Raw genomic sequence first — 17,924 nt, 5'->3', positions numbered from 1 at the left:
CGGCCGCGCTTAAGGCCCTTCACTGGCTGCCAATTCATAAGCGCATCAAGTTTAAAATGCTAGTTATCACATTCAGGGCATACCACCAGCGAGGGCCAAAATACTTTTTGAATCGCTTCAGACGCTACGTGCCATCCCGTAACCTTAGGTCTTCAAATATGAATCTGCTGTTGATTCCCAAATTTTAGCTTGTCACAAAGGGAGGGAAATCTCTTGGAATGATAGGTTACAGGTCGTGGAACAAGCTCCCGCCACAATTGCGGCAAATCCCCGCTGAGAACCTATTTAGGAAAGCTTTGAAAACCTGGATTTTCAATCTTACGGACACCACGTGCAAAGCCTTGGTATAAGTATGCAGGGCCCGATGCTTGAGTAGTTTTCCGGCCTGTTTCTATCTGGCTACGGGCTACAGCGCCAAGATGCTCCCTGGAATGATAGCTGCGCTATAGAAAAGCACAATTACATTACATTACATTACATACTTTACATATTGCCTCTAAGTTAATCCTGACTACTTTTGTGCCAAGCTACAAGAGGTTTAAGTACAGGTTAACTTTACTGGGCCACCCTGATAAGGATCGGGGTTGTTTACCTGAGAGGGACTTCTACCCTCTACAACAGTAATCTAGGGCCCGATGTAGGTCGGTCGGTAACGGCCGAAAATCGGTATTTTCGGCCGTTTCCGACCGGTATTCAGTAATCGGTATGTAGGGACACATTATTTTACAGATTCGGTAAATTTACCGATCGGTAAATTTACCGAATCTGTAAAATACCGATTCGGTATTTATACCTATTCGGTATTATTGATATGTAGGTGGGACTCTTCTGAGTCCCACAAGCCTTACAGAATCGGTATTTTACCATGAAATCCAACTTCATGGTAAAAAACCGATTCCGGTGTGCATGCACATGTGTGCATGCACACCTGTGCCATATGACAGGCAGACCTGCCCTTAGGGCAGGTATGCCTGCCATATGGCCCCCGAATCTTTTTTGGGGGTGCTAGAGGGTGTCAAAGTGACACCCCCTGCACCCTTGTCAAAATCTGTATTTACCGATTCGGTAAATACCGACCGGTAATGCCCCATTCATTCCTATGGGCTTCAAAGCCCATAGGAATGAATGGGCCATTACCGGTCAGTATTTACCGAATCGGTAAATACGGATTTTTACCGATTCGGTAGCAGGAACATCTGGATGTTCCTACATCTCAACCCCTTAGATTTACCGATTTTTAATTACCGAATCGGTATGATTCGGTAATTTAAAATCGGTAAATCTATTTTACCTACATCTGGGCCCTAATTTCTTGCATTGGTGTTCAGTGGTGGGAGTCAATATTCATCCACTCAGTGATTTGTGTAAAACTAAAAATCACCCAAATAATCTGACATCCGAATTGACTCTTTTTTAAAGATTCTTCTTGATTAGCTAACTTTCCTATTTTCCATAAATGTTATCCTACCTCACATGTGCGACGATTATACTTGCTTGCAAACATGGAGATGGATCTCAACAACCTTGATAGTTAAACTGTGGCAGAGCTCAAAGGGACAGGAGCTCCAGAAAACCTTCAGGGAGGAGGCCCACCAGCTGCTAACTACAGCACAGGAGGAGGAAGGTGCAGATGAGGTTGAACTACTAGAGGACGATGAACACCTCCTGGCAATGCCCTCAGATGAGGGAGGATCCAGAGCAAGCAGTAGTGTACCTTCCTACAACCTGTCCTCCATGAAACTGGAGGACAGCAGGGCAGAGAGGTAAGTCAGACTACAGCTGGCGAAACTGAGGCTGACTGCATGTAACAAGAAAATGGTTGCAGGTACAAAAAAGGCAGCAACTGCCAAGGAGGCTACTGCAGAGAAAGCCTTGGAGGGGCAAAATTGAAAGAGAGCCAGGGAGGAGGATGCTGAACAGAGGACACTGGAGGAAAGGAAACTTGTTGTGGGGAGAAAGAAACATCTACTGGCTCATGAGATGAGACAAAAAGAGCTGGACTTAAAAGCTCTCAGACACTCCATCACTGATGGTGTCAGTGACAATCTAATGTGCACTTGAGACAGGAGAATCACATCCCCATGGTTCTGGTGGCTAACGGTGTTGTGCTGAATGACATAGACAAGTCGAGTAACACTAGAGATGCATAGGGCCCCCAGGGAGGATTGGGGAGCCAGTTTCGGGAGGCATATATTCAATGAGGGAAAGGATTCACTGCTGGCCCAAAGGAAGGGTGACAGGAGAAATACCCACTCATAAAGGAAGCTCTTGTAAGGAATTTTGATCTCACCCATGAGAACTACAGGCTGGATTTCAGTAGCTGCCCCACCAATCTTGGGTGAATTTTTTGGATTACATTTATAAGGCACTAGATAGCTGGGTGAAGGGCAGTGATGTGAGTAATTAGAATGAAACACAGAAGATGATGGACAGAATGTTGCACAATGGCAAAACAGTCACCCCCCAGTCACCGATCTGGGTTTAATCCATTGTTATTTTGCTCACCAAGCCACCCCAGTTCAGACATGGCCATATGCAAATCAGTCTTGACCCTGTGCCTCATAGGAACAGTCCAGACCGAACTGCCAAGCCATGTCTTCCCTGGACCGGAATTAAGCATCCTAGGACCGGTTTCTGGCTATCAGCCTTCATCAGCCAGGATAGCTTGACTCCAGTGGCGTAGTGAGTAATTACAATGAGCCATACAATCTGATTGCAAGAGAGCACATGTTCAGTGGTTGGGTTTCAGATTGGTGCCAAAATCTTATAGATTCCAAGCTCACTGACTCCAGGGAGTTTGCAAAGGAGTCTGACCACTTGCTCAGCTGCAGGGTCCACAAGAAGGTATGTGGAGGATTACCAAAATGGTAGAGAGGGTCCCCACCAGAAGGAAGAGGGTAGAGAAACAATAAAAATAAAGAAATCTCCTATGGCCGCTAAAACAGTTCTCAGATTAAGGATTTCCAGTCTGAATCAGACAAGAATAAAGGATACACAGTTATTCTAAAAATATATCCTCAGGATATTTGTCCTCTAAATTCTACAAGTGCTACAGGTCCAGGCACATCAATGGGGACCCACTGCCCTAAAAGGCAGCAACTCATTTCTTGCTATACTAAAAAGTATAGGCAGTGGGTCACCATCAATGGACAATGAGTGGTGGCTCTGAGAGGCAGAGTAGCCAGTATGACTACTGTTAGTTGTCAGCTGTCACCTCAGAGCAGTTAGTCCCTAATGTGGTTCATCAGGTCATAACAGCCAACAACCATGAGAATCATATTCTCATGGCTCTTGTTCCCTTTGAGTAGAGGCGTCCCAGGTTCCTTAAGGGTAGCTGTGAGTCCAGCCATGCCTGTGGATTGTCTGCTTGTTAATGACCTGGAGCACACTATCTGGAATGCGGTGGTGCTACAGTCCATCCTGCAGAAATAGGGTTGCCTGAGTGTGTGTGCCTAACCACATGGGCCATGTCAGCACAGGAGGGAAGCCACAGAGACCTGGAGCTGGGAAAAATGGACCTGGTACCTGCCAAAAAGAGGAATGGTAGGGGGCATCAGAAAGCCGGCTATGATATTCGCATGGTCTGCGATGAGGTTGAACCTGAGGTTGATGCCCTGGAACCTACAGGGGAGGGCATTGATGCCCTGGGCCACCTGCCCGAGTTTGATGGCTGGCAAACTGAAAAGTGCCCTCCCCAGCAGAATTCTGAAAAGCACAGAGAGAGTATCTCACTCTTGAGGACCTAAAGTCACGGGCTGAGGTCCAGGTAGATGGAGACACCTCTAGTGATCACCTGCTCTATTTGGAGAATGATCTCCTCTATTGTGAGCATAAGGTTCCTGAGCCTGGAGCAAACTGTGTGTTGATGTTCCTCCAGTGCTACAGGGCCATCCTACTGGATCTGGCTCATGACATTCTCATGACATTCTCCTGGCAGGACATCTGAGGCAAGCCAAAACCTTGAGAAGATTGGTTCATCACTTTAATTGGCCCCAATGAGAATGACCTCAGATGCATCCTGCAGGCCCTGTTCCACTGGCCAGGCCCCTAGAAAATGAAGAGAAAAGCAGAAGACCCCCCTACTTCCACTCCCATAGTAGGAACACCATTTGATAGGGTGGGTGCTGATGTACAAGGGGGTGCAGGAGATAGAGTGGGTGAGTCAACCCGCTTACTATTGCCACATATATTTGGCTTGCAAGACAACAAACACTCTGCACTCCTAATGTTTGGCAGGGTGTGATTTGTTAAATCTACAAAAAAAGTGATTGTGAAGCTCATTCCTAATGCGTATCCGTCTTACAAGGTCTTGTTCCTGGGATGCTTTCAACTAGTTTCTTTCTCCATGTTTATTACCAATTTTCAGAGACATCACTACTGATTTCACCAAATTTGATTCATGGGAGTTGTAGTTTGTCCACCCGGTGTAAATGTAAAGTGCTAATGTGCCTGTGATGATACATTTAAAAACAGAAAAACATGTGAAACTAATAAATTGTTCTAACAATTTTGTATTTGAAATTTGCCAGGTTTCATTAAGGGTGCGGATGACTTCAATTAACAGCAATTGTTTTAAATAATTGACAGTACTTTTTGACATTGCATCAATATTTTCACTGGTCACTGCACATTACACATTTCCAATGCTAAATCCTCCTAGCAGATGGTTAGTACATCCTGGGTATCAGACAAAGGAAAAAAGGTTGAAAGTGTCCTTTTTTTTTACTCAAGGTGAGGTATCCCCTGACATTACCAAATGTTCACCTATACATTGTTTAACATTGTATGTTACTTAGGTTCTGATCATTGACCTTCATTCAATCTTTGCACAACATTTTAATTGACATGCACATGCAGCTCTTCATCCGGACTCAAACTTCTGCGGTCATGGTTCTCTATTCTAGGATGTATTTAAATTCCAATCAGGGGAATTATAAGTGCACTACTTACTTGTGAGGGTCTCAAGGTGCAGAGGGGGGTCAGCAGTTCTGTATCAGTAAAAGAGCCATGTCTTCAGAGCCTTCCTGAAAGGGGTTCAGGGAGGGGGCATGTCTTATGTCAGTGGGGAGCTTGTCCCAGGTCTTGGCCATGATGTAGGTGAAGGATCTTCTCCCTGCTCTGGTTTGGCGGATGCACGGGGTATCTGCAAGGAGGAGGTTGGTGGAGCGGAGGATGCGTTTGGGTACTTGGAGGATGATTCTGTCGTTGAGGTATTGGGGTCTGATGTTTCCGTAGTCCAGCCTGCTGGAGATAAATGTGTGGGTGACTGTCTTCCTTGCCTCGTGGGGATCCATTTCAAGGTTTTGCGGAGGATGCGGAGGATGTTGAAACAGCTGGAGGTTACGGTGTTGACCTGTCGATTCGTGGTGAGGTAGGAGTCAAGTACGATTCTGAGGTTTTTAGCATGGTCTGTGGGGGTTAGGGGGCTGCCGAGGGTTGTGGGCCACCAGATGTTGTTCCACGCCGAAAGGGTGGTTCAGAGGACGAGGACTTCTGTCTTCTCTGATTTGAGTTTTAAGCAGCTGTTGGAAGTTGAGTCTGGTGGTGGTGGGGTCCTTGGTGAGGGAGAGGATGAGCTGGGTGTCATCGGTGTAGGAGACCATGCTGAGGCTATGCTGTCGGACAATGGTGGCGAGGGGAGCCATGTAGATGTTGAAGAGAGTTGGGGTGAGTGATGATCCCTGTGGGAGTCCGCAGTTGATTTCTGTAGGTTCGAAGAGGAAGGGTGACAGTCTGATTCTTTGGATTCTGCTGTTGAGTAACAATCTGATCCATGCGAGGGCGGTGCCTTGTATGCAGGCATTGTGTAGTCTGGGTGTGAGTGTGCGGTGGGAGATAGTGTTGAAGGCTGCTGACACGTCCCATAGAATCAGGGCTGCAGTGTAGCCTTGGTCGAGGAGGGAGCGGATGTCATCAGTATTGGTGAGTAGGGCGGTCTCGGTACTGTGGTTGCTTCGGAATCTGGATTGGTAAGGGTCGAGCAAGGCATTGTCTTCAATGAACCTTGACAGTTCAGCGTTGATAGTCTTCTCGGTGACTGTAGCTGCAAAAGGAAGGAATGAGATGGCCCGGTAGTTCTTTAGGTCTGCTGAAGGCTTCTTGTGCAGGGGCCTGACATCTACCCATTTCCAGTCGTTGGGGAAGGAGACCGTCTTGAAGGGAGTGTTAATGGTACATTGGAATACGGGTCTACTCAGTCGTGATTGGTGTCCAGGAGTAGATGGTGGTCTGGCTTGCGTTGCCTCGAGGCGGGCTGGCTGCGGGGTCGGGGCGTGTGGTCGTTGAAGTTGTCATGGAGTTTCTTTATCTTCAGGTGTAGGTAGGAGCCGAGTCTGTCGCAGAGGTCCTGGGAGGGGGTGGTGTCCGTGGCTTCGCTGCCAGGCTTGGTGAAATCCTGGATGACACTGAAAAGTTCCCTGGGGTTGCCGGCATTGTCAAGGATTCTGTTGTGGATGAAGGTCCTCATGGTGGTTCTAATGCTTTGATGGTATTCCGTCCTAGCGTCCTTGTAGGTGGTGTAGTGTTTGGAGGTCTTACTGTTTCTCCGGTTCTTCTCCAGGCATCTGCAAGTGTGCCTGGCTTCCTGGGGATCGGTGGGGAACCAGGCGGCTTTTCTGGGATGCTGCTTGTCAGAGTTGCGTAGCGGGCGAGCTTGTCTGTGCATTTGGCGATGCAAGTGTGGAATTCCATGGCAGCGAGGTTAGCGTCAGTTGCAGCGGAGGGGGTGGTGCCATTGAAGGTGGAGATGAGTTGTTCTTCGGTGACTCTGCTCCAGTTCCTGCATTGGAGGTATGAAGCAGGTTCGGGTGGCTTGGGTTTGTTGACGCTGAAGTGTACACAAAAGTGGTTGGTCTATGGGGGCTGCGTGGTGTGGCTGAAGTGAACGCTGCTACCTCCCGCGAAGATGGGGTCGAGATGTGTGTCCTGCCTGTAGGTCGGTGTGGTGATGAGTTGTTTCAGTCTGATGTTGGCGAGTTTGCCGCGGAGGGCGGCAGAGTTGGTGTCTTTGAGGTTGTCGAGTTGGAAGTTCAGGTCTCTGATGAGTATGCAGTTCGTGGTGGCGATGGCGTGGGGTTCAATGAGGTCGGTGATGCTGTTGGTGAAAAGTGCTCGGGGTCCAGGGGGTCTGTAGGTGAGGATGCCACAGAGTGTGGAGTTAAGGTTGGTCTGGAAGTACAGGTGTTCGGCTTTGGGGAAGGTTTCAATGGAGGTGGTGAGTCATAGGGAGCTTTTCTGTGCCATTGCGATGCCTCCTCCCGGGTGGTTGGGGCTGTCCTTCCTCTGGATCTTGTACCCATCCAGGATGGCGATGGCGAGGTCAGGGGCTGAGGAGGCATTGGTCCAGGTTTCTGTGAAGAAGGCGACATCAAGTGCGAGCAAGTCCAGGAGGTTCCAGATTTCTATGGCGTGCTGGTGCATGGAGCGCACGTTGAGAAGGATGCATCTTAGGGCGTCAGGGTGTTGGGGGCGGAGGGTTGGTGACGGTTTGGCGGCAGTGGCGGCAGGAGAACTGGCCGTGGGTTTTGGTAGGCGTGGCCTGTGGGCAGTTGTTGTTTTTTCCGGGGTTGAGTGCGAGGAGGGTGGCTGGATTGTAGCTGTGGCAGGTAGGAGAACCAGAGTCCTTGGCACTGTTCGCAGTCGGGTCACGGACGGGAGCAGATGGGCTTGGCTCCGGCATGCCTTTGGTGGGCCAGAGCTACGACCATGCAGCGGCAGCAATTAAGTAGTGGAGGGGGAGGGACTTGAGGCTGGGAGGTGGGAGCTGTCCATGTGCGAGGTGCCGCAGGGGCAGCAGTAGCAGGAACAATGAGCAAGACAAAAAGAAAAAAAAAAAAAAACGGTGGCGGGAGAATGGGCGGTGGCTAAGGGCTGCAAAATGAAAATGTTAAGATATAAATAATGGTGGCGGAGAGAAACAGATTATGGCTAAGGGCTGAACATATGTAGATTCTTTCAGACTTACCTCAGTGTATAAAATCTTTTCCAGGGTGGGAAAGCTGGACACGCGTTTTCTGACAGCAAGGTTCTTTTCACAGATGAGAAAGTTGAATTTGGGTGCCTTTTTATTCTTTTTTCCAGAGACCAACTGGCCAGGATGGAATTTAGACATTCCCATTGTTTAGTCTTTCGGAGGTATCAGAGGCTGTTTCATTCACACATGAGAAGTCACCTCTACATCGTGGTACGCTATAACACTAACCATAAGAAGGATTTTGAACACAAACATTTAGGGGCTCATTAGGATCGCAGAAGGACTTGAGTCCGTCCGCGACCCCAGAGTAGGAGGGAACGTCCGCATGGGCAGCGGCGTTCCCTCCGTGAAGATTAGGATGTGACCGCCAGGGTGGCGGTCACATCCTCTATCTTTAACATTGCGGCGGGTGCAGCTTCAAGCTGCACCCGCCGCAATGTTAAAAATGCATACATTGCATTTGTATGCAGAAAGCGGCAGGCACCGCGCGTTGCCTGCCGATTTCTGCATACAAATGCAGGGGGGTACCATGGGTACCCCCTATGTGCACCCCCCACCACCCCTTCACCCAGGGGGCCCGCAACGGGCCCCCGAAGTCAAAGTGTGTATGCTTTTCCACGGCGGAAAAGCCGCCGTGGAAAAGCATCTGTTTTACACTATCCTAATATGGCTGGCGGTGTCTGATAGAAATAGCCAGCCATGTCACAGCTTTTCCGCCGCGGTTGTAAGTCAACCGCGGCGGAAAAGCAGCGGACTGAAACCAGGACCCACCAGCCATCCTAATGTGGCGGTGGGTCTTTGGTGGGTCAGCAGAGGATTTTCCCATCCTACGGGCCGGCGGTGGCTTCCGCCGGCCCGGAGGATGCGGAAAATCCTCCATCCTAATGAGCCCCTTAATGTTTTCTAAGTGAAATTATTTCTTCTTCTAGGTACTACCTGTCTTTCTCGTCCTGATGATGACCCTTTTGGATGTATTTTGACAGGGTCGAAACATTGACAGCAGAGACTACTTGACTGTTCTTTAGTTATGTGGCTGAACATGCCCGCGATTGGAATATCCCAGCACCGCAGCAGAATTCGCGTAGCAGCGAAGGTATTAAAGAAAACTTGCACTAAATCAGCCGCTAACTTTGTACATACTCACTGTATATAGCATTTTGCACACCATACATTCACTTTCACCGCACTGTCATCTTTTTGAGCACCTTATCTTTGATATTATGGGTTCTTTAAGGTTTTATGGATTTCTTTCATAAAATAAATACATGTGATTTATTATTTTGCAAATAACCAGTCTTTTGATGGTCCTGCGTATTTGTCAATGACGTTAGGACCATACACTTCCCATCAATCAATCAATTAATCAGAGCATTTGTAAAGCGCATTTGTAATTACTTCCCTTGAATCTGAACACTCTATTTTGAAAGGGACTACTTAATTGTCCAACTCACTAAAACATAGGCACTGTGAATATAGGTACGAGTAACTACTGACCATCCAATTAGAGCATTAGTTTCTCAGTTTCACAAGCCCTTTTCTAGCCGCCTTCTAGAAATTCCGAAAACACAAGGTGCAAGCCCTCACTCACTAACCTAGAAGTCTTCAACTAAAATTGTCGTCCATAATGGGTTAACAGCTCAAGTCATGGAAACAGAGAAACCCATAGACTATGAGCCAGTGAACCGTCAGGAGCATGTTCAAGCATGTTGTGATTGTGATCTGTAAGAAGCAACTCTTAAATGGAAGAAGTAGCATCCGTCATAGCCATTTTTCACTTACCTGAACAAGAAGATATGGATTTATAAGTTTTCTTGAATTCGTTGATAAATAAAACAGAGTAGAACAGCCTTCTGACTTGATACTGAATGATAATTTGCAGAGACAGGGGAGTACTTTACCTTATTAGATCCCAATATTTTTTTTCAAATCACAGTACTATTTATATTTAATAACTTGTAAAATGTCACATTGAAATATCGCAATCATATGACACTGTCCCAAACACCTCGAATATCTACAAACATAGGGACGTCCTATGGGTTCTGCATTGACATAGACAAGAGACCTTTGTTAAGGACCGTTAGAACCCAAAAAAATCATGCCATTTAAACTAGAGATGCTTTTTTTAATCTCTTTAAGCAAAGACGTTTTATGAATCTTAAGAAAGAATATTGGAAATACAACTTCGTGTATATTTACCAAACATGCCGTAGTGATCAATTGGGATTGGAGCAAAAAACTGAGAAAGCCGAACTTCGTAAGAGAAAGAGTTCTTGAAAACGATTCCCAAGAGGTCCTTATTTGAATTCGAGGCCTCAGTCAACGCAGTTTCATTTTCGAACCCTTCAATTCTGATACCTGTTGTTTGAAGGAACATAAAAAGCATGTAAAGTAAACGGTTAACACTTTGAAGTACTGCACAGAGTGAGAGAGAATAACGTGCAAACCACGCCCGACTTTAAGGGCAAATGACAGAAACTAATGTTTCATTCATCCAAACATACACCCCTCCCACGCACTTATTACCATATGTGCACATTTTGTGTTTGTGTATGTATTAATTCGTGTATTTATTTATTTGCCATTTTAAATATGTAGTGTACCACACACACCTGGGCTACAACTGATACATATTGCACAGGCCTAGATAGTAGACATTAAATACAGAGAACGGCAAGATATGTTCTCAAATTATATTTGAAGCAAAAATATTTTTAAATAAAAGCATTGCTCCAACAAGACATTTTCTTCCCAAAGCAATGGACTTCAAGAGAAAATTACAGGGAAACTCTGCACCTAATAAATGAAGCAGAATTTAAGAAAAACATGCATAACGCAAAATATGCAAATTTCATAAATATTTCTGCTTGTAAAAAGAGCTTCATCCAAGCCAATTGATGACCCTTCAGAGACTTAAAAGTACTTGGAGTCCTCAGTGATAACTATTTTAGTTCTCTTGTGAAGAGGCTTAAGAGGCAGTTGCCTCGGTGACTCGTGAGATAGTGCTCCAAACCAAAACTTGAAGAACTGTATTGCAAGACAGCTCACAGCACAGGCTGGAAGCCTGCAGTGCCCTCTCAATATAACATCACATGCAACAAAAACGCACAGTTACCACCGATGGCCTGCATATGAGGGGCACAAGGCTGGCTTTTTCCACATCCATAAGACAGGAAACTCTACAACCGTATCAACTGCCAGTGCATACCCAAATCAGAATAAGGGAAAATATAGTTCTGTTACTAGTAATTCCTGGGCAATGTTCTGGTGTGTAGTTGTTTACTTTGCAAAGAGCAGTGAGTGCTGAGACCTACTGACTCGCAATATAACAGAAAAATCTCAGTGAATGGCAATTCCAAGTACTCTGACGTGGGCACTAACAAATTTCCAAGAAAATAATGGCTAACCCATGGACTGCTGAGGAAAGAGGGAAAAGAGTTCATAGAATAGCTTGGAGCCGGGAACATTAAGTACATCACAATCACGTCTTGGGCGGACACTATTTGGCCGGATTTTGAGACTGCCATTACTTTGATCCATCACCTCCGACAGGGTTGTTTGTTGGCGGCGTTGGAAACTGTTTTTTAATGCTTGATGTGAAATCATATATTATAGGTTTTTCCCACAATACCTTTTGAAAAAACAAAAATAAGCCATAGACATGACTAAAACTCAGAACCTTAACCCTTTCAGTCAAAGGTCACACTGGCACAGCAGTGGTTAGCTAAGAGGGTATATTGCTTCATTGTGCTACAAAAGCAAGGTTCCTTTAATCTCAGCCTTAAACATATTTTCATATAACTAGAAATATCACAGTCAGGAATGATAACCAGAGATAAAGAACTGAGAATGTGCAACTTTGAAGAGCTCCTTAAATCCCAAGACATGGAGAAGAAATAGACTGGCAGGTATAACTCAATGCAGGAAATGATAAGCTATCTTTGATGGAGGGCGAATAACAAGCACCCACAGAAGAGGGTCTCGAATGCTTGTTAAAATGCATCACACCTAAAATCCTTGCATACGACTGAGATCATTACAAAGATTGAATAGATACACTGAATTTGGTGGCTGGAGCAAGGGTGGGTGACTTTGAAAATGTTTTAGCTGATCGTGTTGTGCTCCTGCTATAAATTCAAGTGCTCAAAGAAGGACACCACAGCCTGATGTCTAATGTTTACATTTTACGCCTTGCAGTGCTTTGTGTTTCTAACGTCACTGAACTTGATTCAGCTTGAGCTCACCAGGTGAGCATTTCAAAAACAGAGAAACTTAGGGGCATATTATCAAGGGATTTATCACCGCTTTTTTGGCTTTAAAAGCCAAGAAAGTGGAGCTAAAATTATCTCCCTATCAGCAACAGGGTGCTAACACCAAATTCGCATGTTAGCACCCTTTTTCTCTACGCTTCCCCTTGCATCTCTAATGAGATGCAAAGGGGGCGTTCCATGGAAAAATAATAGGAGAAATGTTGTTAAGCGACATTTCTCCTATTATCAAGGATTTCGCTAACGCTGTAAGTGATAAAAAAAAAAGCAGCGCTAACCGCGGTTAGCACTGCTGTTTTTACACCTGGTATTTTCCTGACTTAGCCATGATATCCTATGGAAGGTGGATATCATGGCTAAGTTTGTGAGCCCCTATCATCAAGCTAACGCCAAACTTCGAGAGATTATCGTTGGTTTTCCAGCGATAATCTCTCATTTGGCAGTTAGCGCGAGGATTTTGATCACTTCTGAGATAAATCTTGCTAATAGCAAGTTATCTCTGCGATAATTTACGGCGATGCTTAGCCTTAAAAAATGTGTTGCTAAGCATCGTTAGCGATAAATATCGCTCATCGTTGGTAATATGCCCCTTAATGCCTGATTGATGCATGAAACTCAAATACTACTACTATGGAATGAATGAATACCTTATGCTAAAATCCCAAAAACAAACCAGTTCTGCATTTTAAAAATGCTCATATAAACTTCATAATTATGTATCTAAACTAAACAAACTTCTAAACCACCGAAACTTAACCAAAGGAAACAACTGTTAATCATATACGTTGAGGGGCTTCCAGTTCAAAATCAACTCCAAATATGAATGCAACAGGATTGAACTGAAAAATCAAGCGTCTAATTTTAAGGGACTATTTTAGGGTTCACTAAGGAAGGTTGAAAAAACAATTAGCCTTTTTAGTCTTGATAATACCCAATATGGTAGGGTACTCAATACTGGATTAAAAGAGTGTGAGCAATGATGACATGGCAAAGAAAACAAATGAGGTAGCTTTGTCTAATATGTATTTAGGTGGGAGGCTTCATTTCATTCTCTTCTGTTTTCATTGAATAAATATTCAAACATTTGGTGCACCGTTTCCTGACTGTTGCCCTGTTCCATAATTTGGATACAGACCTCTTCCAAATGCACATCATGCCATCCATTGCTTTCCATAGAATATTGGTATTATTGGTGGATGGATGACACTGACCTGTGATTTCCATGCCCTTTGACCTTTATTCTTGACCTTACTCAAAATGGAAGAAATATATCTGTTTTTGAAAGCCAGACTTGCAAAAATTAATTGATTTTTAGGAACTCGTAGTTGTTGTTTTATTCATGTTAAATTCACTGTTGCCTATTAAAAAATTATTTCCACATAAAATATCTGAGAAGTATCGTTTTCTGTACTGCCATGTTTACTTTATTGTTGACTTGAGGAGGGAGTTATGTGGCAGAATGGGATCGGGGATGGTGGTGGTGTGGGTGGAATCTATTAACACATTCCAGCTCAACATTGTCAAAATGGCCTTAGTAGTAAACATATGGAAGAGAAAACCCAATATATATTGACATTGCTAAAGTAATTTAAGTCTAACTCTATGTAGGGGTTGTAAACATGAACCACACCAACATGCAATGCATTTCACTATTCTTGCGAGGTGGAGATGACGGGGAGGAGACCTCACTTTGTTGTTTAAAATTGCATTATTGAGCCATGACAAGAAGGGCATTGATTAAAATAATAACCCTCAATGATTGAGATTGCTAGAGAATTGTTGGTGTATATGAAAGTGACATAATGACAGTCGGTGGATATCGCGGTTCTTCAACAGATGTGTTTTCTCCGAAGTAATTCACATCGACTGAAGAAATTTCCCATGCAAATGTGCTCTTCATTCTCAGCAAAAAAGAGGTGTGTTTGTCCTTATAAAAAGCCAGAGTAAATTTCCAAAATAAAATAGTTTAGTGAATGTTAGGGGTATTTTAAAGTGCTCATAATCCAACATATTTTCAGTATGTGTAGCCAATGAGGAACACACATTTCTTCTCAGAAATATCGGTACTTGATGCTATAATAAATAATAGGCTGTCTGAAAAACGCATTTCCTGAATCTCCTATATCACTGAAAGCTTTTTAGATTTTTTTAAATAAAAAATGAGCTGCAAAATGCACCATTGTGCTACGCTTTTTTTCAAACTTGTCTTGGAGAGAGTGGAACCTCAACATCTTTGGGATTAGTCAGACCTTCGTCTCACATCGTGGCACTAATTCAGTATTTTACGAGTTCCCCTTCATATTACCCCGCTTTTTAACTTTTAAATGTGCTACATGGTCCCATCCTACAAAACTGCCATTGGGAGAAGGACCTACTCAAACCCCACATTGATGAAGATTTTGATCGCTCTTATTCTGCCCTTCTTTCATATCGGTTACTTACATATTTTTATTTTACACTGTAAATATATTACATTAGGGAGTTGCCGCCCGAAGTGGGAAACCTTTTAATGGTCGCAAACACTCTGATTCATCAATCAAAGTGCCTGAGAACACAAAGGGCATTTTTGTATCTGCTAACCCTTTATCAGTTCAGGAAAGTCTTTCCACCTTTGTAAATGAATTTAGGAATTGATAACCAATTGCAATTTGTGAGAGGTATGATAAGACAGTTCCTTCCAAATTGTGATTTACACCTTCATGCATCAATTACTGTCATAATTTCCGTTCCAAACCATTGAAAAGTTACTAACTTCCCAGTTAGGGTCGTAACTGATTTGCAAAGTAGAAGGAGTCATCTACGAAGCCCTTTCCCTTTGGGAATCAATGTGTCAGCTTCAGGTGTAGCAGGCAGTGTCTCAATGAAGTTTTTCAAAATTGTTTGTTACTAGGAGATCGAACTGATTAAAAAAAGTTTTCAGTTTTGAAATACAAAGACGTGGTCTGCTGACCCTTGCAGGCCACCATTTCTGTCATTGTAGCAAATTAGAGTAAGTCACTATTTGCAACCTGACAAATGCATATTATTTAAGGAGGACATTCTGCGTCCTACTCCAACTCCTCCATAAATCGACTTGCAAATAAGTTATTCATCACCCCACGATAAATTGAAGGAAATCGTAACCAACCTATATTCAGTCGGTTAACTACGTAATAGTAACCTCCGGTGACGTCTTTAAATCTGTATAAAAGCAAGTTTATTTGTGATCATCGAGGGGTGTGGTCCTTTTACCTATGTCGCTTAAGGTCAAAGAAACTTTCTCCATGATTTGTTCTGTATTCTCCGTTTTTGGTGCATATCCAATAACACGACCTGTAATGTTACATTCATCCAATCGTCCAATAATATTTTCAGGTACAGGGAGAATGTACATAGGATACATCTCAGTGGCAAACGTGAGGAACCACACTATGAAGAGTACAGCTGCGCACAGGATCCACTCCTAGAGACAGAAGGAAAAAAAAGTTAATTTATCAGGGATTTGGAGGCATCACCAGTTTGAGCTCAAATATACATAAGGTTATTCAAATCATTGTATTTAGAATAGTTGCCAAAACTTTCACTGAACATAAGCTTTGGTTCCATTTCATTATACGGGATTGATTTTTTAATTTATCCCATGAATGACCTTTACTGCCGTATGCCTTTTCAATTAGAAAAAAGTTCTCGATTCTTTGCCTCGTTCCACGTTTGCAAAGTATTTAAGTATACCTCCTACTTTGCCTGAGAAAAGTTTTTATGCACATAAGGAGTTAATTTCCTCTTCTTGAACAGGCGCCCCCCACGCCTAGGGGAGGGCCGCCCTTTAGTAGCGCTATGGGGCTGAGCCTCCTCTGGGGCCCTTGGCCAAGGAAGGGGTTGGCAGGTGAAATGAAACCTTGCAGAAACGAAACTTACAGAATGAAATAAAACCTTGCAGAAACGAAACTAAGTGGGTATTTAACCCCTCCCATGCTCGTGACGGAACCGTTCCGTCACGAGCCTGGGTTGGGCTGTGCTGGTGACGGAACGGTTCCGTCACGGCCCGCTCGCCGCGCCTGCGCTGACGTTCTAAAGAGCGGGCGGGGCCGTGATGGAACCGTTCCATCACAAGCACAGCTCACCCGAGGGCCGTGACGGAGCGGTTCCGTCACGAGTACAAGAGCGCCGAGCGGCCCCGCCTCCCCCTTAGCGCTGCGGCGGAATAGCCGCCGCAGCGAAGGGGTTGAGGCTGTGCCCTGGGAGGTTTCGTTCTCTTTGTCCCCTTGGAACACAGCCTGGCCACAGTTCTCTAGCCACAGTTCTCGATTCTTTCCCTCGTTCTACTTACAAAGTATTTAAGTATACCTCCTCCTTTTCCTGAGCAAAGTTTTTATGCACATAACGAGTTAATTTCCTCCTCCTAGTTACTGCGCACTGGAAAAAGTACATAGCATATGTATCTTTAAATGTGGCTTGTAACCAGATTTCCTATATATAAGTGACACTTATGACAACTTTTATATCTGCCACTTTACCTTTAGTAAAGCGTTTCTGCGCACAATGGCTTTGAACAGGAGCGCACTAAAAGCTCACATCACAGAGCTGTTTGTGACTGTATGTTCAACTTACACTTGCAAATGATATTGATTGTTAATTACAAATGTGTTTTGTGAATTTAAATAGTCACTTATAAAAGTACACCAGGTTGATGGAATTTTACAAATGAGTAAATTAGTTTCCAAGATCGGGTAGTGGGATGCCCCTGAATGTTTGTGTACATGCACAAACTTGTGAATTCATGGATTTTTCTCCGTCCGTTGCGGCCATGGATCTGGGTGTTTCCATGGCGAAAATAGGAGATCCGCCCAAAAATCTAATGGGATTTTAGTGGGAAACCTTTGACTATGGCGGAAAAATATCTTCTCCATAGAGAAAAAACACATGAAACATTAATGCCCCTTTGAGAAGCAATTACACATGTAAAATTGCACACCATAAATAGAACTGCTTACACATGTGAGCACTTCTGGAAATGTATGACTGGCACAGCATCTTTACTTCTACAATTGTAGATGTAAGAAATTCGGTCAGTGATTGAGGGGGTGAAAATCCTACTCAAGCAACAACCACAATGTTTGTCAGGGTGAACCACAAAGTCCCTAAATTAACCTGTATTTTACCCTCTGGTAGCTTGGCACTAAAGAAGTCATATTTAACTTAGAGGCACTGTGTGAAGTACACAAATGGGAGTAAAGTGAAAATACAACACAGGAAAAATTCCCAACAAATTTAAAAACATAGAGATTTATTTAATAAATAAAAGTAGACTAAACGGACAATAAGTTTATCAGTAGAACCAGAAATATTCAATTTTAAACATTTTAATAGTTATAGCTCCTAAAAATACAAAGCGACACTCACAGTCATCTGGCTGTGGTAGATCGGGGAAAGTCACAAGTTGAAGCGGACCACGATGGAGTGTGTGCTAAATATAGGAACCAGGTTAGTCCAGGCAAAATTGTAGCCTTCTCAAAGTTTAATGTGAAAAGTACAATTTGTGGTAGAGGAGGCTGCAGGGAACAGGTAGAGTGTCACAGATGGCTGTAGCTGTAGTGCAAAGATACGGTTGGGCAATGCAGACAGTCGATGCTGGAGCTTCTCATTGGCAGTCACCACAGCCTGTCATTGCTGTAGCCCAAAGAGAAGATCTTGCATTGTTGGTC

The 17,924-nt window shown here is 44.1% G+C and overlaps 1 protein-coding gene across 1 annotated transcript in view; it reads right to left on the bottom strand.

Annotated features, from left to right (window-relative positions):
- The window catches only part of LOC144770057 (ATP-binding cassette sub-family A member 10-like), a 1,719,125-nt gene that overhangs the window by 1,574,067 nt on the left and 127,134 nt on the right, over positions 1-17,924 (bottom strand). Inside the window, exons 3-4 of the mRNA XM_078654288.1 lie at positions 15,472-15,682; positions 10,172-10,330 (exon numbers count right to left, since the gene is read on the bottom strand). Of these exons, the coding sequence (XP_078510414.1) occupies positions 10,172-10,330; positions 15,472-15,682 (370 nt within the window). The remainder of the gene's footprint in view (positions 1-10,171; positions 10,331-15,471; positions 15,683-17,924) is intronic.

This window comes from Lissotriton helveticus, chromosome 7 (genome assembly GCF_964261635.1).
Source record: "Lissotriton helveticus chromosome 7, aLisHel1.1, whole genome shotgun sequence".
Taxonomy (NCBI): domain Eukaryota; kingdom Metazoa; phylum Chordata; class Amphibia; order Caudata; family Salamandridae; genus Lissotriton; species Lissotriton helveticus.
The sequence above is the reverse complement of the archived record's forward strand: the minus strand, read 5'-3'. Positions and strand labels throughout refer to the sequence as shown.